General features: G+C 42.3%; 1 protein-coding gene across 1 annotated transcript in view; it reads left to right on the top strand.

Moving 5' to 3' along the window:
- Positions 1–22,016, top strand: part of lrrc75ba (leucine rich repeat containing 75Ba) — a 71,471-nt gene extending 49,455 nt beyond the window's left edge. Inside the window, exons 3-4 of the mRNA XM_034169694.1 lie at positions 1,355–1,467; positions 20,652–22,016. Coding sequence (XP_034025585.1) covers positions 1,355–1,467; positions 20,652–21,258 — 720 coding nt within the window. The 3' untranslated portion in view covers positions 21,259–22,016. The remainder of the gene's footprint in view (positions 1–1,354; positions 1,468–20,651) is intronic.
- Positions 22,017–22,333: the final 317 nt, after the last annotated feature.

Below are 22,333 nucleotides of genomic sequence, written 5' to 3'. Positions count from 1 at the left end.
GCCGACTGGACAAATGTGACAGTAGTTGTGGGCATCAGAGCACACTGCTTGTCGTTCATGTCATTTCATAACTGTAAGTCTGTGACCATGAGTCATCACCAGAGGAACAGATATTTGTGTTGCTCGCTTGATAAATGCGGCGTTTTTATATGGCGTGTGATTTTTATTTATTTATTTTTTTGTAATACTTCATGTCCTTCCTGATATGAGGCAGCTTCCAGCAGCTTTCAAAGAACAGCTCTGTAGCTCAGTGGTAAAGTCTCTAACTGTGGATCAGAGGTTTTAAAAGGTGCGAGTTTGCATCCCAGGTGGTGTGTTTTTTCTTTTTTTTTTTAATTTATTCCACATAAGCGGTGCGATGTGGTTCCACACGTACCAGCTGGTTTTCATTTCTTCCACATAAGCGGTGCCATGTGGTGCACCTGGTTCTGTTCCTGCTGGATGGAGACCGGCGCGTGCACGAATTCTCACACCATGTTCGTGCATGCCTGCCCGTCGGCGTGATCTTTCGTGTGCTAGTTTTGAACTGTTTCGTGTTGTTTTGCCGTTTTTGTCCAAACGCCCTCCAAACTTCGCACTATGTGTGCAGGGGCCATAACCATTGCTGTGGTGATCCTGAGGTTGATTGATGCACCTTCAAAACATGCTTGTGGTCACTGTGGCCAAATGGCTCGATCTTTGTCTCATGTGACCAATAAAACCTGGTTGGCGGGTTTGATACTTCAGCCACCTTTTCAAAGTGTGACCCTGGAAAAGAAACTGTTCTGTTTGTGCACTCTGTGGGAGAAACCTGGCTCCTGTGACGTGCACTGTGAACGGGAAAGCTGTTCAGATTGTTTATCCTGGTAAACAAGAAACCACAGGAGGCACCAAGGTTGTGGTCTATCTGCAAGGTGGTGACTGGTGTAGTGCTGAGGACATGTCCAGTATGCGGCAGCATCCAGGTCCAGAAACTGAATTAGCCATGCAGGAACACTCTGTCTCACTGCTGTTAATGGAGCTGGAAAAGCTCAATATTGCAGCGTCTCTGAGGGCTGTGGACCTGGAGGAGACCAACTCTTGGTGGGTGGATGCACCCACTTTGGGTCTGGTTGCAGGTCAGGGAGCAGCGGTTGCTGTGATGGTTCTGCTCTTTCCAGTGGTGTCAGGTAAGACATCTGTCAGTGAGCAGATGATGGGCTGTAGTTTCGACAGGCACCAGGATTTATGGAGCCTGACTCGCCGCACAGAACATGCTGCCTCTTTCATGAATCTGAGTCACGGTTTGATTCACTGGAAAAATCCCAGTTTGATCTGAGTGGAAGTGAATTTTTTTGTGAAAACGTCACAAGTGCAAACACTTTCTCTTCTGTAGGATACAGACACCATCAAGTCTTCTGACAAAATCTGCCGGCAGCTGATCTACCACCTGACCCCACACTCCAAGTGGCTGAGGCAGAGCATGTCCAGACGGAAGTCCCAGGCCTGGTAAGTCCATCTGTGTAGAGCGTCAGCATGTCGTAAGTCTGCAGAGCGCCTGATATTTGTGTGTGTGTAGCTGACGTTGAACCAGGACACAGCTGGCCACAGGCTGGCCTGATGCAGTGCCACGGCAACCACAGCAACCACGACGACCACGGCAACCACGGTTGCTGGTCCACTTTTGTCACTGCACTCCGTCTGTTTGTTCTTTCTGCTCAGACACGCATGGACCTTTGCATTTACAAGATTGTAAAGACAACATGTCAGAAAACTAAAACTGAAAACAGCATTTTGGAAAGTCATTTATGGAATCTACAACTTCAGAAATCACATTGCAAAGTTGAAAACATTTAGGAAGATTAACGGACAAAACCAAAGACACTTTATTATTACTTATTTACTGTTAGTTATGAGTGTTTGTTTACTGTTACTTTCACAGTCGCTCAAAGTCTGTCGTCATGGAAGAACGCCATAATTTCAGCAATAATTTTCAAGAATCTTGTGATAAGTAATATCATTTAACAAGTAAAATTAATTTTTAATTTAAAATCACTCAAAATCATCTTGTTTATTTCCAGCATACAAACACAAGCAAACAAACTCAACAATGGTGGTAATAAAATGAGAAACTTCTGACTAACACGCATTTAAAAACTGAAGCCTGACTGTCAGTAACAACGCCAGAAACCATCTCAATTTGGGGCACAAAGTGGGACATCTGGTCACCCTAAACGAGACTAAAAATTTGTGCATTAATTAATTTAAAACTAGAAGCACTCGCAGAGCGCAAACCTCCGCCAAGGCCATAGGGTCACTGACATCACATGGAATACCCTTTGGCAAAGAGTCTTATTCCATGTTGTTTCATGCATCTACCATCATGTTTCAGATTCAGTGGTTAACTCTCTGGGGTCTGAGGGCATTTTTTGGACAGTTCACTTGCCTGGCATAAATGTTTTTTTATTGCTGTTAACAGCACTCCCTGCATCCCACAATCAAGTTTTATGTCTCTTTTTTTTTTTTCAGGACAACCTGTACTTTCAAAATATGAATGCTATAGTTGTGTTTTACAAGTGTAATAAAGATTTACAGTCAGAAATAAGAAAGGAAAAAGTAAAGCGGAAATAATTTTCCACACACATTTATTCAAAATACACAGCAAACTATAATAAACTAGTATCACTCCTAAAAAACAACCTTTGGTGTGTCACGTGAGGTGAATCTGCCCTACGACTGGATTTTGGAAAACCATGTGACAGTGAACCAATTCCGATTGGACACTCACATTGTTCACGTCATCACACAGCTTCTATGAGGAGTACAAAGATGGTGGACGGTGGCTTGAAGGTCCGCGGAATTAACTTTTCAGCAAAAAAAGCAAGTTTCTATCCCATATCATTAAAAAGTTATTTGTAATTTAGTAAAGCTTGGTCTCAGCCGTCGTATACGATGGCATCGACCCCAGAGGGTTAAACCCTTAGATCTTCAGCAAATGTATTTATAAAGAGAAACCGCATGAACTACACAATTTTTTATTTTTTTATTTTCTAATAACAAGTGTATTCAATGAGGAGAAACAAATGCTAAATTATTGTTTTTGAATCCAGTGGATGATAACCTTGTTTGATCTTTACTTTGAAGACCAAACATTCAACACTGCCAAAACTATTCCATTTATTCATCCTATTACCTCAACTAATAATTTGCATCATGTTTTACCAAAACTGGAGCAACTTTAACTTTTGACCCCTGTACAAACTGAAACTGACCTTTGTCACCATTCTTGCTGTTTTTACCCCATAACTCCATAACATTCACTCACAGATAGTCCAAACTATATATTTTTGGAATCATTATGATCAGACAAATAATGTGGTATAGTTATCAACATGATTGGAGCATTTGTAAATTTTGACCCCTGTGTAATTCCTCAGTTCCTCAGGTAGTTCCCCTACCTGGCTTCCCATTGAAAATTCAAGTGGCCAGTCAGTTTTTTCAAAACTTAATGTCTAAGGTGTATATGTGCCAAATTTGGAGCTTCGATCACCATTTGGAGGATTGTTTCAGTTATCTGCTGCACTATTAATTTTTGGAAAATGAAAATAATCTCAGAACTATTTAAGGAGATATTTTAATTATGAGTCCGTTGTTGGTATTGAGACACAAATGGAGGTAAGCAAAGATGTCCACAGTGATCTTACAAGACTCCATTCTTGTCTTTTTTCTGTGGACATTTAGAGACAAATCAGTGGATCTGACTGAAAACGTGCAGACACAAAATCCTGATCACACACACACACATTCTGATCTGAAGAGGCTTCTTCCACTTAGTTACTCAACTGGCTTGGCAAAGTGCAGAGATGGACCGACGCCGCCTGAGACAGCAGGAGGGACATGAATCATTAAAGCAAAAAAATTCACCCTCAGCCAGAATGTGAAGACAGGACGCTGCCACATCCAGATTCTCCTTGTGTTCATCAACAAACGGCTGTCAAAAAGACACAAAGACAGAGACGGTCTGCCGGCCCTGTCGAAGGCCACGTCTGTTTTTGTGGAAGACTTGACAGTGTCTTTGTTAGATTTGTGGACGCTCTCTTACACTCTGCACAAAAACCACACAGAGATGAGTCTCAGTCTCTTAAAAATGTATGAATTTTTAGCAGGAAATATTAGCAACTGTCTGGAGAAAAAGGCGTGCCTGTTCTGTATGACTGAAGCATTAAGCTGCAGTAAAAAAAACACGAAAACCATCACAGAGGTTCCTGGACATACAGTGAACAAGAATACAATGGCTTGGCAGTGACGGTTTAATGTGATATTTTATTGAATTTTAAAAATCTGCCTGTACAGTGATTCACTTTACAGGAATACGAGACAGTGCGGTGACGTTAAACCGATAACTGATGTTACTCACTATTTGAATTCATGATACAAATTGAATCCCTTCATGGTAACAGTATATTATCCTGTTATAAACATTAGTGTAAAAGTTATAATGGAAGTGTTTCTGAATGGGTCATATAGTTCCTTTGCAAAGCTAAATTGATTAAAATAAATAAATAAAAAACAGCATAAAACAAAAACAGATATAATTAATTTTGAGCACCTGAAAAAAGAGAGCTTTAAATCAGAAGTGCCTGACTCCGTGGTATAACTCACAAACTCGTAGCTTAAAGCAGATAACCCGTAAGTTGGAGAGGAAATGGCGTCTCACTAATTTAGAAGATCTTCACTTAGCCTGGAAAAAGAGTCTGTTGCTCTATAAAAAAGCCCTCCATAAAGCTAGGACATCTTACTACTCATCACTAATTGAAGAAAATAAGAACAACCCCAGGTTTCTTTTCAGCACTGTAGCCAGGCTGACAAAGAGTCAGAGCTCTATTGAGCTGAGTATTCCATTAACTTTAACTAGTAATGACTTCATGACTTTCTTTGCTAACAAAATTTTAACTATTAGAGAAAAAATTACTCATAACCATCCCAAAGATGTATCGTTATCTTTGGCTGCTTTCAGTGATGCCGGTATTTGGTTAGACTCTTTCTCTCCGATTGTTCTGTCTGAGTTATTTTCATTAGTTACTTCATCCAAACCATCAACATGTTTATTAGACCCCATTCCTACCAGGCTGCTCAAGGAAGCCCTACCATTATTTAATGCTTCGATCTTAAATATGATCAATCTATCTTTATTAGTTGGCTATGTACCACAGGCTTTTAAGGTGGCAGTAATTAAACCATTACTTAAAAAGCCATCACTTGACCCAGCTATCTTAGCTGATTATAGGCCAATCTCCAACCTTCCTTTTCTCTCAAAAATTCTTGAAAGGGTAGTTGTAAAACAGCTAACTGATCATCTGCAGAGGAATGGTCTATTTGAAGAGTTTCAGTCAGGTTTTAGAATTCATCATAGTACAGAAACAGCATTAGTGAAGGTTACAAATGATCTTCTTATGGCCTCGGACAGTGGACTCATCTCTGTGCTTGTTCTGTTAGACCTCAGTGCTGCTTTTGATACTGTTGACCATAAAATTTTATTACAGAGATTAGAGCATGCCATAGGTATTAAAGGCACTGCGCTGCGGTGGTTTGAATCATATTTGTCTAATAGATTACAGTTTGTTCATGTAAATGGGGAATCTTCTTCACAGACTAAAGTTAATTATGGAGTTCCACAAGGTTCTGTGCTAGGACCAATTTTATTCACTTTATACATGCTTCCCTTAGGCAGTATTATTAGACGGTATTGCTTAAATTTTCATTGTTACGCAGATGATACCCAGCTTTATCTATCCATGAAGCCAGAGGACACACACCAATTAGCTAAACTGCAGGATTGTCTTACAGACATAAAGACATGGATGGCCTCTAATTTCCTGCTTTTAAACTCAGATAAAACTGAAGTTATTGTACTTGGCCCCACAAATCTTAGAAACATGGTGTCTAACCAGATCCTTACTCTGGATGGCATTACCCTGACCTCTAGTAATACTGTGAGAAATCTTGGAGTCATTTTTGATCAGGATATGTCATTCAAAGCGCATATTAAACAAATATGTAGGACTGCTTTTTTGCATTTACGCAATATCTCTAAAATCAGAAAGGTCTTGTCTCAGAGTGATGCTGAAAAACTAATTCATGCATTTATTTCCTCTAGGCTGGACTATTGTAATTCAATATTATCAGGTTGTCCTAAAAGTTCCCTAAAAAGCCTTCAGTTAATTCAAAATGCTGCAGCTAGAGTACTGACGGGGACTAGAAGGAGAGAGCATATCTCATCCATATTGGCCTCTCTTCATTGGCTTCCTGTTAATTCTAGAATAGAATTTAAAATTCTTCTTCTTACTTATAAGGTTTTGAATAATCAGGTCCCATCTTATCTTAGGGACCTCGTAGTACCATATCACCCCAATAGAGCGCTTCGCTCTCAGACTGCAGGCTTACTTGTAGTTCCTAGGGTTTGTAAGAGTAGAATGGGAGGCAGAGCCTTCAGCTTTCAGGCTTCTCTCCTGTGGAACCAGCTCCCAATTCAGATCAGGGAGACAGACACCCTCTCTACTTTTAAGATTAGGCTTAAAACTTTCCTTTTTGCTAAAGCTTATAGTTAGGGCTGGATCAGGTGACCCTGAACCATCCCTTAGTTATGCTGCTATAGACGTAGACTGCTGGGGGGTTCCCATGATGCACTGTTTCTTTCTCTTTTTGCTCTGTATGCACCACTCTGCATTTAATCATTAGTGATCGATCTCTGCTCCCCTCCACAGCATGTCTTTTTCCTGGTTCTCTCCCTCAGCCCCAACCAGTCCCAGCAGAAGACTGCCCCTCCCTGAGCCTGGTTCTGCTGGAGGTTTCTTCCTGTTAAAAGGGAGTTTTTCCTTCCCACTGTAGCCAAGTGCTTGCTCACAGGGCGTCGTTTTGACCGTTGGGGTTTTACATAATTATTGTATGGCCTTGCCTTACAATATAAAGCGCCTTGGGGCAACTGTTTGTTGTGATTTGGCGCTATATAAAAAAATTGATTGATTGATTGATTCTCTGACTTCTTAGACTAGTATTTTTGTGCATTGGAATAATCTCATTTCATCATCCCTGCTTCTGTCCAATCAATCAATCAATCAACTTTTTTCTTGTATAGCGCCAAATCACAACAAACAGTTGCCCCAAGGCGCTCCACATTGCAAGGCAAGGCCATACAATAATTATGAAACACAGTCTACGTCTAAAGCAACATAACCAAGGGATGGTCCAGGGTCACCCGATCCAGCCCTAACTATAAGCCTTAGCGAAAAGGAAAGTTTTAAGCCTAATCTTAAAAGTAGAGAGGGTATCTGTCTCCCTGATCTGAATTGGGAGCTGGTTCCACAGGAGAGGAGCCTGAAAGCTGAAGGCTCTGCCTCCCATTCTACTCTTACAAACCCTAGGAACTACAAGTAAGCCCGCAGTCTGAGAGCGAAGCGCTCTAATGGGGTAATATGGTACTACGAGGTCCCTAAGATAAGATGGGACCTGATTATTCAAAACCTTATAAGTAAGAAGAAGAATTTTAAATTCTATTCTAGCATTAACAGGAAGCCAATGAAGGGAGGCCAACACGGGTGAGATATGCTCTCTCCTGCTAGTCCCCGTCAGTACTCTAGCTGCAGCATTCTGAACCAACTGAAGGCTTTTTAGGGAACTTTTAGGACAACCAGATAATAATGAATTACAATAGTCCAGCCTAGAGGAAACAAATGCATGAATTAGTTTTTCAGCATCACTCTGAGACAAGACCTTTCTGATTTTAGAGATATTGCGTAAATGCAAAAAGGCAGTCCTACATATTTGTTTAATATGCGCTTTGAATGACATATCCTGATCAAAAATAACTCCAAGATTTCTCACAGTATTACTAGAGATCAGGGAAATGCCATCCAGAGTAACGATCTGGTTAGACACCATGCTTCTAAGATTTGTGGGGCCAAGTACAATAACTTCAGTTTTATCTGAGTTTAAAAGCAGGAAATTAGAGGTCATCCATGTCTTTATGTCTGTAAGACAATCCTGCAGTTTAGCTAATTGGTGCGTATCCTCTGGCTTCATGGATAGATAAAGCTGGGTATCATCTGCGTAACAATGAAAATTTAAGCAATACCGTCTAATAATACTGCCCAAGGGAAGCATGTATAAAGTGAATAAAATTGGTCCTAGCACAGAACCTTGTGGAACTCCATAATTATTAACATTTATTATTAACATTAACATAATTAACATTTACATGAACAAACTGTAATCTATTAGACAAATATGATTCAAACCACCGCAGCGCAATGCCTTTAATACCTATGACATGCTCTAATCTCTGTAATAAAATTTTATGGTCAACAGTATCAAAAGCAGCACTGAGGTCCAACAGAACAAGCACAGAGATAAGTCCACTGTCCGAAGCCATAAGAAGATCATTTGTAACCTTCACTAATGCTGTTTCTGTACTATGATGAATTCTAAAACCTGACTGAAACTCTTCAAATAGACCATTCCTCTGCAGGTGATCAGTTAGCTGTTTTACAACTACCCTCTCAAGAATCTTTGAGAGAAAAGGAAGGTTGGAGATTGGCCTATAATTAGCTAAGATAGCTGGGTCAAGTGATGGCTTTTTAAGTAATGGTTTAATTACTGCCACCTTAAAGGCCTGTGGTACATAACCAACTAACAAAGATAGATTGATCATATTTAAGATTGAAGCATTAAATAATGGTAGGACTTCCTTGAGCAGCCTGGCAGGAATGGGGTCTAATAAGCATGTTGATGGTTTGGATGAAGTAACTAATGAAAATAACTCAGACAGAACAATCGGAGAGAAAGAGTCTAACCAAATACCGGCATCACTGAAAGCAGCCAAAGATAACGATACATCTTTGGGATGGTTATGAGTAATTTTTTCTCTAATAGTCAAAATTTTGTTAGCAAAGAAAGTCATGAAGTCATTACTAGTTAAAGTTAATGGAATACTCAGCTCAATAGAGCTCTGACTCTTTGTCAGCCTGGCTACAGTGCTGAAAAGAAACCTGGGGTTGTTCTTATTTTCTTCAATTAGTGATGAGTAGAAAGATGTCCTAGCTTCACGAAGGGCTTTCTTATAGAGTAACAAACTCTTTTTCCAGGCTAAGTGAAGATCTTCTAAATTAGTGAGACGCCATTTCCTCTCCAACTTACGGGTTATCTGCTTTAAGCTACGAGTTTGTGAGTTATACCACGGAGTCAGACACTTCTGATTTAAAGCTCTCTTTTTCAGAGGAGCTACAGCATCCAAAGTTGTCTTCAATGAGGATGTAAAACTATTGACAAGATACTCTAACTCCCTTACAGAGTTTAGGTAGCTACTCTGCTCTGTGTTGGTATATGACATTAGAGAACATAAAGAAGGAATCATATCCTTAAACCTAGTTACAGCGCTTTCTGAAAGACTTCTAGTGTAATGAAACTTATTCCCCACTGCAGGGTAGTCCATCAGGGTAAATGTAAATGTTATTAAAAAATGATCAGACAAAAGGGAGTTTTCAGGGAATACTGTTAAGTCTTCTATTTCCATACCATAAGTCAGAACAAGATCTAAAATATGATTAAAGTGGTGGGTGGACTCATTTACTTTTTGAGCAAAGCCGATAGAGTCTAATAATAGATTAAATGCAGTGTTGAGGCTGTCATTCTCAGCATCTGTGTGGATGTTAAAATCGCCCACTATAATTATCTTATCTGAGCTAAGCACTAAGTCAGACAAAAGGTCTGAAAATTCACAGAGAAACTCACAGTAACGACCAGGTGGACGATAGATAATAACAAATAAAACTGGTTTTTGGGACTTCCAATTTGGATGGACAAGACTAAGAGACAAGCTTTCAAATGAATTAAAGCTCTGTCTAGGTTTTTGATTAATTAATAAGCTGGAATGGAAGATTGCTGCTAATCCTCCGCCCCGGCCCGTGCTACGAGCATTCTGACAGTTAGTGTGACTCGGGGGTGTTGACTCATTTAAACTAACATATTCATCCTGCTGTAACCAAGTTTCTGTTAGGCAGAATAAATCAATACGTTGATCAATTATTATATCATTTACCAACAGGGACTTAGAAGAAAGAGACCTAATGTTTAATAGACCACATTTAACTGTTTTAGTCTGTGGTGCAATTGAAGGTGCTATATTATTTTTTCTTTTTGAATTTTTATGCTTAAATAGATTTTTGCTAGTTATTGGTGGTCTGGGAGCAGGCACCGTCTCTACGGGGATGGGGTAATAGGGGGATGGCAGGGGGAGAGAAGCTGCAGAGAGGTGTATAAGACCACAGCTCTGCCTCCTGGTCCCAACGCTAGACAGTCACAGTTTGGAGGATCCCAAAAAATTGGCCAGATTTCTAGAAATGAGAGCTGCTCCCTCCAAAGTGGGATGGATGCCGTCTCTCCTAACAAGACCAGGTTTTCCCCAGAAGCTTTGCCAATTATCAATGAAGCCCACCTCATTTTTTGGACACCACTCAGACAGCCAGCAATTCAAGGAGAACATGCGGCTAAACATGTCACTCCCGGTCTGATTGGGGAGGGGCCCAGAGAAAACTACAGAGTCCGACATTGTTTTTGCAAAGTTACACACCGATTCAATGTTAATTTTAGTGACCTCCGATTGGCGTAACCGAGTGTCATTACTGCCGACGTGAATTACAATCTTACCAAATTTACGCTTAGCCTTAGCCAGCAATTTCAAATGTCCTTCGATGTCGCCTGCTCTGGCCCCCGGAAGACAATTGACAATGGTTGCTGGTGTCGCTAACTTCACATTTCTCAAAACAGAGTCGCCAATAACCAGAGTTTGATCCTCGGCGAGTGTATCGTCGAGTGGGGAAAAACGGTTAGAGATGTGAACGGGTTGACGGTGTACACGGGGCTTCTGTTTAGGGCTACGCTTCCTCCTCACAGTCACCCAGTCAGCCTGCCTTCCCGACTGCACGGGGTCTGCCAGGGGGGAACTAACGGCGGCTAAGCTACCTTGGTCCGCACCGACTACAGGGGCCTGGCTAGCTGTAGAATTTTCCACGGTGCGGAGCCGAGCCTCCAATTCGCCCAGCCTGGCCTCCAAAGCTACGAATAAGCTGCACTTATTACATGTACCGTTACTGCTAAAAGAGGCGAGGAATAACTAACCATTTCACACCCAGAGCAGAAAAGTACGGGAGAGACAGGAGAAGCCGCCATGCTAAAACGGCTAAGAGCTAGTAGCTACGCTAAGCTAGCGGATTCCCAAACAGGGAATCCGACACTAGACAGGCTGTGGAGCAGCACAGGTAACGCACGACAACAGTGCTAAAATAAAATAAAAATCCACTAGACAGGCTGTGGAGCAGCACAGGTAACACACGACAACAGTGCTAAAAAATAAAATAAAATAAAAATAAAAATCCACTGGACAGGCTGTGGAGCAGCACACTGCCTCCTGCTGGACACTGCCTCCAGCAGGAGGCAGTGTTAGTTTGTCTGCTTTTGGTGGCGTTTTATCCAGAAAGTCCTCAGAGATGCCACCACGTTTGTCGATGATCCTGATTGGCTTAAGTCGTGGGGTTCCACCAATGATAAAGCGGAAGGCATGGTTTTTTTTTTTTTCTCTGCTCTCCTGCCCCAAGATGGAGCTCTCAGCTCAGCTGAATGAGGAAATGAGACTGTTTACTGTAACTTTCTGCAAATACGCGCACCAAATATGACCATAAAATTCACCAAAAAAAACATTACGGAAATTATTAATCAGAATTCAGGTTATAGTAGACCTATTAACATAATTTAAAAACTCATATAAAGCTTGAAGCATGCACTTTTAAAAGGCATTGAAATGGACACTGAGTCTAGTAAATTTTAAGGGACAATTGCTTAATTCGCCCACCCCTAGCAGTACCCTGACATCGGTGCGTGTGAATGGGTGAATGTGAGGCATCGCTGTAATGCACTTTGACCATGAACAAAAGCACTGTATAAATTTAGTCCAAATGCATTGACATCCCTGGAAAACATGTTGATGGAGGCTCGTTGCTCTAAAATGTCAGTGTACTTTTCTGCATTAATGCTGCATCATAGAAGTGTAAATGACCTTTGCCAAGGCACTGACACAACCCCAGACCATGATAGACCCCAGCTTCTGGATTGTCTGGGTGGTCCTTTTCGTCTTTGATCCAGAGCACACAACACACACGTTTCCACTGGGTGATGGTCCAACCCAGATGTCTTCAAGCCCAGAGAAGTTGACACTGTTTCTGCACCAGGTTAACATAAGGCTCTGCAATGAAACAGAAGTCAAAGCAAATGTAAAGGCCCCTTCACACATATCACGAATTAGGCAGAATGGCGCACAAAGGAGGAATAGGATGACAGTGGTGCAAATTCAGACTGCACTCAAACGCTTCATACAGCAGTCTCAGCCACAGCACATGCACACCATATTCGTGTTGCCCTCACAGTGGAAACCCAATTAAACAGAGGTCAAGATGCAGTCGTACCGCCATTCTACTGAAGTTGCAGCATTCGTTCTGCAAGTCTGTACGCAAGTTGGACCATTCGGACTAAGGTCGAGGGGCCGTATGAAATGTCTTAATCTTTTGAATGGTTTCCACCTGGCTGTCGCTCAGTTTCTGGCAAAATTTGATGCAGTAGTGCTGCTCCAGTCATTCCGCCATCTTCCTTGCAATGAAAATCCGCCGAGAGCACTACACACGACCTCACACAAATGCTGCTTGCCAGCAAATGACGCAATCGACAGGCGTGAAAAAATTCACGATGCGCAGGAAGGTTCAAGGTTGGCTCATGCAAGCACACGTGATTCAATTCCATCAGGTTTTTGAAAAAAAAAGATAAGGTTCGATACTTTTCTAACAGACCTCGTATATATTGTTATTCCCTCCCATGGGTTACAAAATGTATATGAGACATTGTGATCATCACAGCTGTAATACGATGTGCAGGTGTGCGCAGCGTGCTGCTTGCCCACGGTGAGTCGATGCATGTGACAGGCTCAGTGCACTGCCACCAAACACAGCTGACCTGGTTGTGACACCTGTGAAACACCTATCATGACATATACTACATATAACATGTCCCTCTGGACATGGAATTACTGGGCAGCAGTCTGCCCATGCTGCCACAACAGACATAAAAATAAAAACTCAGCTGTGGAACAACTGTGTGTCACAGCGCTTGGCGGACACCAACTACACAGCACCCTGTGTTGTACATCCCATCCTGCTGACAGCTTCCACCATCAGCAGGATGTATGTGTCATCCCATATGAATCCCATATGGATCCCATATACACCCCATATGATGCAGCATTCTGCGGCCAGCATGCCATACAAGCGAACAACACAACGGGCCACTGTGCTCGCCACGTGACACATGATCACAACGTCCACACGGTCCGTCCATCATGTGGAGCATTAACTGACAGCCAGGACACACGCATGTCCCAGTGTGGCTGTGAGCTGGCCCCACAGCCTGGAGATGGGAAAGCCGTGAGCTCATTTATGTGATGAGCTCACAGCAGCTGGTACTGCAGCTGGTATCCTGAAGGCTGAGGGAGAGCGAGTGGAACAATGGTGTAAAATAGGAAGCAAAGAGAAAAGACAGAGTGGATGGAAAAAGAGTAAGACAAAGAGAAGAGCGAGAGAGGGAGTGACACGGAGAGAGGAGCATGCATTTGGGGGGGTGCGGCCGCTGTGATAACAGATTCTGCTTTACCTGTCCTCTGGATTACTGGATGTCTTTGATCCACTATATGGACTGATGTATGTGAACACTGAACGCATGCTAATCTTTCATGGTGGCTTCTACACACATTCTGGTTATTGGGGTGGCATGCAGACGCCATTCGTTCGTGCCTGCCCAATACCTCCCGTATCTGGCTCAATTTTTGGGGGGTGTCGCCTGTTTGGCCTGGATGGGTCTGATTCGCCCGCATTCGTGTCATGTGTGAATGCACCTTAAGGATTGCTGCATTTTTATTTCTTTATTTATTTTTGCACTATCCGTACAATCCGTACTTTTTAATTTGGGTTGTACTTAATTATTAAAATCGCAAGGTTTTTGAAATGAGGCATATCATTACACAAGCTTACACCACAATTGTGACCTGATTCATTGTGTAGCCATTATGATTATGATGATTCAGGTAATTTGATGTCTCACACACAGTGAGTGATGCACCTGATTGTAGTCGTGATAACAATTCACGAGTCAAAGTAAGGCAGTATAACTGTAATATAACTGCTCGCCAGAAAATAAATTGCATTAACATGAAAGGAATTTGATGGTACAATACATTGGTAAGGCTAGACTTTACTTATGTGAAGCACCTTGAGGCATCTTTTTTGTGATTTGGTGCGATATAAATGAAATAACTCTGAAATTGATTGAATACATTGTTGTCTATCTAAATGTGCCAGAAAGGCCTTTTAACGCAGCTGCTGTTCCAAGTGTCAGTTGGCCCAACTTGTGACTTTGTTGTCTAATCAATCATTCATGCTGCTATCTTCATTTTTCAAAGTACCTACACTGCTTTCAGAATCGTGCTTTTGAAATAGTGTTTGAGAAATATCAGGTATTTGAGTTTTTAGAGTCAATTTTGGACACCTTTCTTTTTTAAAGAATTATGATGAAGAAAGAACTTGTTAATTCTGAAGATAACAGATAAAGTGGAAAAATAAGGGTACAGATTGGACACCACACACACCATTTAAAACACGGTATAATGTTATTTTCAGAATGAATTATCTCCATATTTTGATACTAAGATCTAACAGAAGATTAAAATTATTATTATAAAACTGCCAATTTTTCATATATCAAAATCATTACATGCAAAAAAGAAAAAAACAAATACAACTCAGCTCTATTTATGTTGGGCATCTGACCAGCCAAAAGTTCAAATCTATTTTTCTTAAAAACAATAAAAAGTGAACGTAGAACCACCTGATTCTCAGTGAATGATTTACTGTTGTTCTGACAGCATTTGTTTGGTGAAATATGAAGAGATTTTTGGTAATTTTGGGGAAATTTGCATGAAGGATAAACAGATGTCAAATGAGCGAGTTTTTTAGGAGCTAAAGTGACCAAGTGGGTTCATGACCCTGTTATATACTTTTATTAATTGTTGTGAAGGTGTAGGAACACCGACCCACAACAGGGGGTGTTAAATGAACGGGCAATGGATAAGCCAAACAGTAACAATTTAATGTTGTGAAGTGCACAACAGAATACAGACAAATACAGTTTTGGTTCCACAGACAATTATATGTAGAGTGACGTGTGGGCAGGCTTGAGGATAGGAGACGTCCGTCCAGAACCGAGCCGGATCCCACACGGCCTTCACCGCCAACGTATCTGAAGAACACCGGAGCCGCCAAGTCCTGGATCCCCAGGTGGCCACCGTCTCCAGCTGTCAGACCTGGTACTGCTGGCAGAGAACAGAAACAGTATTGATGAGTGTGAGGTCGCACACTCAGTAATCCCACAGACTGTGTTCGTTAGGGAGGGAGCACTTCCACCTCCAATCACACACTCGTGCAGCTCCTGTCTAACCACTTATCTGGTTGGGGTGTGAAGCGAATCTGTCGCTGATCACACCAAACGCCAATCCCACAGATAAGGCAACACCACAGGAAAACGGCTGCAAAAGAGTTCAGACTATTATTCAGTTTTTTTAAGTCAGCAGAGAACTTACCTCTTCTGGTGGCTGATTTCTCGGCGAGGAGGTGGAGTTGCAGTCCGGCCTTTATGGTGATGGTGATGAGTTGGATGAGTGACAGCTGGTGCTGATGATGTGTGACAGCTGTCACTCCCAGTGGCTCCGACGCCCTCTCGTGCTTGAAGCCCGCACTTCAAGCAGGGCGCCATCTGGTGGTGGTGGGCCAGCAGTACCTCCTCTTCAGCGTCCAACACAACAATTAATAGCTCTATTTGTGTTTATCATAGCTGCTTCCTTGGTCTATGACAGATATTCTAAAATGTTTAATTATTGAATTCATATGATGAATCACAGCCTGTAATATTAAAGAAAACATACATATTTTTCCAGTGTCATAATTACGTCATACATACATAAGTGCGTCCAGCTCTCCACAATTTCTCTGATACTTACTGGACTGGTAAGCATTGAAAGCCGAGATAGGCATGTCCAAACTTGTCCTCTGACACGCCGAAACGGAGGTGTTCCTTTGTCTCACTTCCAAAGCGAATCGGTCTTTACGTGCGAAGCCTCCGTGCGGCTTTCCATGACAAAATCTCTTGTTAAAAGTGAAATCTGCCAGAAAATGGCTGATGTCCAGCTCTTGTGATAACCAGAGAAAGAGCACACGACGGTCTTGTATCCACAGAGCCATCCGTTTAGAAATGGTCCGGTGGCTTGTGCTGCATTGTCGCAGCTCAGAGCGCGGCGCGCCGAGTGTCCTTAAAGGGGTCCTTAAAGCTGTAGTAACAGTCCTTATTCTCTGTAAAGCCCGTAAAATTTTCACCGAAAGCCAGATAAATTTTTCGAATGGTTTCCAGGTGCCAGTCTCTAACAGCTTCTGAAAAAATTCTGATGGAAAAAAGTCCTTTTCATTCCGCCATTTCCTGACAATGAAAATCTGACGAGGGGGCGGGACCACTCCTTCCCAAGGCGTGCTCACAGGCGAATGACGTAACCGACAGGCGTGGAAAAACTCACGCATGAGCATTAGGGTTCAAGCATGTCTGTCGTAAAAACATATGAATGAAATCCATATAGTTTTTGAAAAAATAAAAAGGACCGTTACTTTATTGACAGACCTCGTACACGTCTCTGCAGTTTTCTAGAAACACTTCAGACACAGTTCATTCTACAGACCTAATTTCATAGATTAGAAAATAACTTCATGTTGTCAGTGACTACGTTTACATGCAGCCAATAACCCTTTCATGCCCGGAATATTAGCAATAACCCGGTTGTGCACGGCCATGTAAACACCCAAAAAACCCAAATATGACCGCTGGGTTACTCCTTTTCTAACCTGAATATCAGGTCATATAAAAACACATCGGGATATCCCCATAGAAAGGAACATTATTTTGTGTTCTGCGCATGTCCTATCCGCAAGGAATCTTGGTCTTTTGAGTACGGCAACTACTTGTATGCGGCGCGTGCAACCCACCGGTAAACAACACATTGTGTTCTGCGTCCTTATCAGGCGGGCCAGTTGCGGCACCAGTCGGCATCACCGCGATTGCTCTGCCTCTGATGTGCTTACTGAGTCTGTGGGCTCGGTATGCGCCGCAGCGGACCACTCACACTGCCCCCCTCATTGCTGGGCGGAGCTGTGCCAAATCTGGCAACAGGTCCAGAGACTACGCTCGCTGTTTTGATGTGGAGGCAGCCCGCAGGAGAGAAAAGTGAGAAAATGTTAATGCCTGTTTGAGAAAAGTGTGGAGACCCCCCCCACACACACACACACATTTTAAGCATTTTCTTTTTTTGCATCTCACATGCCTGGAAAAAGAGTCCTCACCAGTAAATGCTTCTGGGGAGCATAAGCATGTCTAAATCAATTCAGCTTCTGGGGGGTATCGCCCCCCCACACCCCCCAACTATGGCCCTCTTAACTAGGGATGGGGTACGTCGGGTTCTCACTTTACTGAGGCGTTGCTAGGCCGGTATCGTAGATTTACGTCGACGTTTCTGGCTATACCCACCCACTGTGCATAAACAAATGACATCATAGTGCGCAGCCCAAGAGCTGTCCGCAGAGGGGGGAAAAAAACTGTCTGCAGAGGAAAAGTTGAAAAGGCGAGAAGTGTGTTTTGGTCCCAATATGGATATTCCGGATGATTTTCTCATGGATAGTACGACAATGAACAGCAGCTAAAGCAGACAGCTTGATGAGGGTGCACTGTCGAATTTTTAGAGCAGCGCGCGCACCAGCCGACACAACAAAAGTTAAGTGAGCCAACTTTTTATGTACGTGTTACGTGTTGTGTATCTCAATAAAAGTGATAATAATGCAACTAACATGCTGTTGTCATGCGGTATGCATTTTCTGAGTCCCTCCGTTCACACCCAGTCGCCCAAAATGACAGATATTCACCCAAGTTAGAAAAGCATGTTATTGTATTAATACCGATCCAACCAACAACATTTTCTGATACCGGAGAAGAGCCACTGTGAATCCTCTCAACTGCTTGTTTACTGTGAGCGGGAGAAGGGTTGGTTTTCTGAAGCTGGGCTGTTTAAGAGAGCTCTCTTCTGCAGTGTTCTGGCTGCAGTTAGTGGCAAATTTCTGTCTGGCTGTCGGATTCAAATTGTCTGTTGAGCACGGATTTTCCGAAATATTAACTGAATTGTTGCACAAAATGTGTGCTAAAAAGTTAGCCGCTTCACTGTCCTGAGGCTCTCAGACGCTATAAAAAGCCAACTCAGCGTGCAGCCGAGGAGCACAGTGAACAGAGATTCTGTCCACTGAGTCCTGTGCATGAGCATCGATGATGATACACTAATTTTACAGTTGAGAGGCTTCGTGTTTCCAAAAGTTCAAAGTTTGTGCAGCAGTGAGAAAGAAAAAGAGAGAGACAGGGGAGAGTGACAGCGAGTGAGAGAGAGAGCAAATAAGAGACAGAAAGAGAGGGAGACAGAGAGAGACAGACAGAGGACTTAATATTTACTCTGTAAAACTTGCTTTGACAATGTAAACATATGTCTCCCATATCAATAAAGCTCCAGTGAAATTGAAAATTGAGGAGAGAGAGCGAGCAAGAGAGAGAGAGAGAGAGAGAGAGAGCTGTCTTTTCTCTTTAAGTCTATTAAAATAAAGCTATAACAGTCTATAAAAATAAAAGTACTTAATTCTTTCATCAAAACATCAAATCTAGGCTTTCACCTTAGATACACCTTCTGGCAAATTGTAGCTGAACTTTCAGTTCTCCTTTTTAAGAAAATCCTCATATAAAATCAACAATAATGACAATAATATTAAAGCAAACAGAGCTCTGGAATCTGATCGGAAAAGTATCAGTATTGGCAGATATCCAAATTCAGGTATCTGGAGCGGATCGAAAGTGAAAAATCGTGGATTGGTGCATCCCTCCTCTTAACAGCTACCACTTTAAAGCATTTTCCTACTTGCATTCTCACATGCCTAGAAAAACAGTCCCCACCATCTTATTTATTTTCAGTAAATATGCTTGGAGCATAAGCATGGAAAAATCTTAACCCCTGCCACTTTAAGCATTTTTTTTCATGTTGATGTTAATTCATATTCTAACCTTTCAGCGACTTCACAGTAGGGCTGCACAATATGGCCAAATTAGTTGAACTTTCAGGTCTTCTTTTTAAGAAAAACCTCCTCTACACCACCTCATCAGGATGCTGTATTTTATATTTTCAATTAAATTTATACCAAGTTGTAGAGATTTTCTATCAGTTTGAGTTTAAGGAAGATCATTTTAGACATTAAAAACACCTGTTTACTTGCCAATATAACTAGGAGTCTGTGGTTCAGACAATGTGTTCAGATTCAAAACTGGCTCAAACATTTTTCTTCTTCTACTAAGGTGGATTACAACTTTTTTTTAGAACACAGCACCAACTACTGTACAGGAGGGACCTCGCAGTCAATATGTGTCACCGATTTCAAAATGGCTGTTTTCAACCAGATGTGCGGTGCAGTGACATGTCAATCATCTCGGTGGCACCTGGGGTGTCCAATCAGATTTCAGAGGAGTCCAGTGCAACCCAGCTACACCCATGTCAGGAAGTGTTCAACATTTGACATTTCCTGTTTCACTGTGGACTCAAAATTGAGCACTTCCTGTTTCAGTCTCAACCTCTCACTGAATTCCTGCGAGATCTTGTTTATTGTCAAACCAGGAAGTGTTCAACATTTTACTTTTTTAAAAATTATTTAATGAGACCAACAAAAAGTTACACAGAAACCTTACAGAGCATTAAACATAACAGCAAAAACAACATACAAAAAACCAAATCAAAACCAGGTGGGAATTATTTTAAACAAAAACACTTTCCAAAGTTAAACACTTTTGACATTTCCTGTTTCCCTGTGAACTCAAAATTGACAATCCTGTGGGTGGCATGTATTTTATTTTATTTTTTCACAGCAGCTGCACAATGTGGTTACACACTCTCTAGCTACTCGCACTGTGTTCCCGCTGCGACGGTTTCATGCACAAAACGGTCGCAGTGGGATCGTTCACGCCTGCCCGACCACGTGTCCTTCCCGACGTCGGCTGGATGTTTTCGGGGTTTGCTCATACGGGCTGTTTCGCTGTGATTCACCCTGATTTGTACGTATTCGTACTCTGTGTGAAGAAAACTAGCTGTGAGAGGGTTGATTTGTTATTGTTATACTAAAGGGTGCAATTACTTATGCAGCACATTAGTTTAGCTTTGGTGTTTGTATTTAATTTGTCGTGTTGTTTCCCATTTGACTTTAAAGGGAATTATTTTAGAAATTTTAATATGGAAAGCATGAATTATTTTAAATGACATAAAGAAAGTAAAATGTGTAAAAGTCCATGGGTGTGTATAATTTTGATTTCCACTGTATGTGTGTATTAAAGTCCTTGTAAACATTACAGGAAAGACAACATAAAAGCCGTTGATGCCACAGAACATTTCATAATGATCTCACACTCTGTGTCTCTTTGTTTTTCCCTCACAGTCTCAAGACAACCCTGCAGAAGAAGCTGTCCAGTGATTCTGTGAACCTGTCTGGTATCCCTCTGTCTACTCGCGATGTCCGACAGGTCGCCTGTTACCTCCAAAACAACAGAGACAGCGTGGTGGCCGTGGACATCAGCTTTACTGAACTCCAAGACGAGAACCTGAGGCTCCTTCTGCCCCTGCTGGCCTCACTGCCCAAACTCAGCACTCTGGCTCTCAATGGTAACCGCCTCACACTGGCTGTGCTCAAAGACCTCACTGAGATGCTGAAGGACCCCAAGAAGTTCTCGAGCCTGGCTTGGATAGACCTGGGCAACAACGTTGATATTTTCACCATGCCTCAGCCACTGCTGGTAGCGCTGCGTCGGCGGTGCAGCCTGAAGAGCAGCCTGCCCACCATCTACGAGTACACCGAGGGCCAGCCCTACTGCTACCAACTAGAGACCTCCATCGAGGAGCCCAGTCCTTATGAGGAGGAAGAGGAGGAGGAGGAAGAAGTGGAGGTGGATGAGGATGATGTGGGGAGCAAATTTGAGCTGGAGCAATGGGGTTTGGGGGCGAAACAGCTGTCAAAAGACTTCACCCTTCACTACTGTGAGAGATGATGCCATGTTTGACATATTGAAATGTCCTTCCACTGCTCTCTGTTTCCTCTTTTGCCTTCTTGCCTTCACACCTCAAGTCCAGTCACCCTTCGATTCATGAAGGAGATCAGTGACCACATTGTGAAATTCTTGTCCCAACATGGCTCCCAAGCTATTGTCACCCACCCCTGAGTTAAACACACAAGACGACAGAGACAGTACGGCGCCCATGGCGGACTTACTCTGTTGGTGGAAGGTGCTCTTGGGAACAAGGTGCGATTTCATTGGCAGGAGGGCTGGAAAAGTGGATAAAGTGTTGATCTCTGCTGCTCTTTCTCTGTCTCGCTCTTTGATGGTGGACGCCGATGACGTAGATCACTTGGTCAGGTGGAGGAGCAGATGGTGAAGTTTGGACGACGCGTATCGCTGTGAGGAGTCAGACTAACTCTGGTGGGTAGCGCCGAGCTCCACACTCTGTGTTCTCTGTTAAGCTCTGAACAAAAGCTGTGACACAAGTTCAACAGACTATACAGCCAACAACCCGTCACGTGATGCTGGCAAAACTGCTAAGTCAAGACTTTTTGTGTGTCCCCACTTTCCATATGTCCACTTGTGAATACGCACGCAGCCCGTGTGAACTGAGGGCACAAAACATGGCTCTGTTGTGCTTCCGTGTGTTATTTCTGTGCACTTTTATTGAACAAAGCAGTCTCATAAGACAGCAGGTCGGACTCAGCAGTGAGCTTTCACTGACTGTTGTCTGTATTTGCTGATATTCTCCACTTTGTGATCATTAACCTGAGTAATCATTTTTGTTTTTTTTTGTTTTGTTTTGGTTTTTTTTGTTTTTTACCAAAAAAAAAAAAAAAATCACACCAACAGCGTGTCAACCCCCCCCCCCCAAAAAAAGTTGTACAATATGAAATTTGAAATTAGGATTAATGGCATTATTTAGGGTTGGATCTAGATTCTGCTCTGACTCCTGAGGACTTGGTTTGTGCGCCAAAGTAAAAAACTTGGTTGCCGTTTCCCTGCATTCTAAGGCAATCGAGGAAACTAAATACTGACTGTCTAATGACTGTTTTTAACACACAAG

Source organism: Thalassophryne amazonica, chromosome 5 (assembly GCF_902500255.1).
Source record: "Thalassophryne amazonica chromosome 5, fThaAma1.1, whole genome shotgun sequence".
Lineage (NCBI taxonomy): Eukaryota > Metazoa > Chordata > Actinopteri > Batrachoidiformes > Batrachoididae > Thalassophryne > Thalassophryne amazonica.
The sequence above is the reverse complement of the archived record's forward strand: the minus strand, read 5'-3'. Positions and strand labels throughout refer to the sequence as shown.